The sequence below is a fragment of the Pteropus alecto genome, unplaced genomic scaffold (assembly GCF_000325575.1).
Source record: "Pteropus alecto unplaced genomic scaffold, ASM32557v1 scaffold75, whole genome shotgun sequence".
Taxonomy (NCBI): domain Eukaryota; kingdom Metazoa; phylum Chordata; class Mammalia; order Chiroptera; family Pteropodidae; genus Pteropus; species Pteropus alecto.
Window position 1 is genome coordinate 2,031,318 of NW_006440638.1, and position 305 is coordinate 2,031,622.

Here is a 305-nt window from a genome sequence, read left to right on the forward strand (position 1 = left end):
CCGCGGTTAACCCGATAATATGAAGCGCTCCACGAAGTCGTCGGGAACCTCGTCCCAGCGCAACAGCGGCTTGTCCGATTGGAGAGGAACCCTGGAGGAGGAAGGCTGAGGGCGCGAGGCGGCCTCCAAAGGCGCCTCGATCGTGGCCGGCGGGCCCTTTGTGCTCGCGCCCCGGGGCTGCAGGCGCCGCGGCATGGTGTCTGGGGCTTGCCTAGGACGCAAACAGGCGACCTCTGGCGCCGGCTCCAGGGCGCTCGGCAGTCCCCGCCGGCCGCCGTCGGAGCCTTTGTGCACGCGCCCAGGGC

At 70.5% G+C, this 305-nt stretch overlaps 1 protein-coding gene across 1 annotated transcript in view; it reads right to left on the minus strand.

Moving 5' to 3' along the window:
* PAQR9 (progestin and adipoQ receptor family member 9) overlaps window positions 1–195 on the minus strand; it is a 1,597-nt gene extending 1,402 nt beyond the window's left edge. The window contains 1 exon segment of the mRNA XM_006927106.2: window positions 3–195. Coding sequence (XP_006927168.1) covers window positions 3–195 — 193 coding nt within the window.
* Between the last annotated feature and the right edge of the window lie 110 nt (window positions 196–305).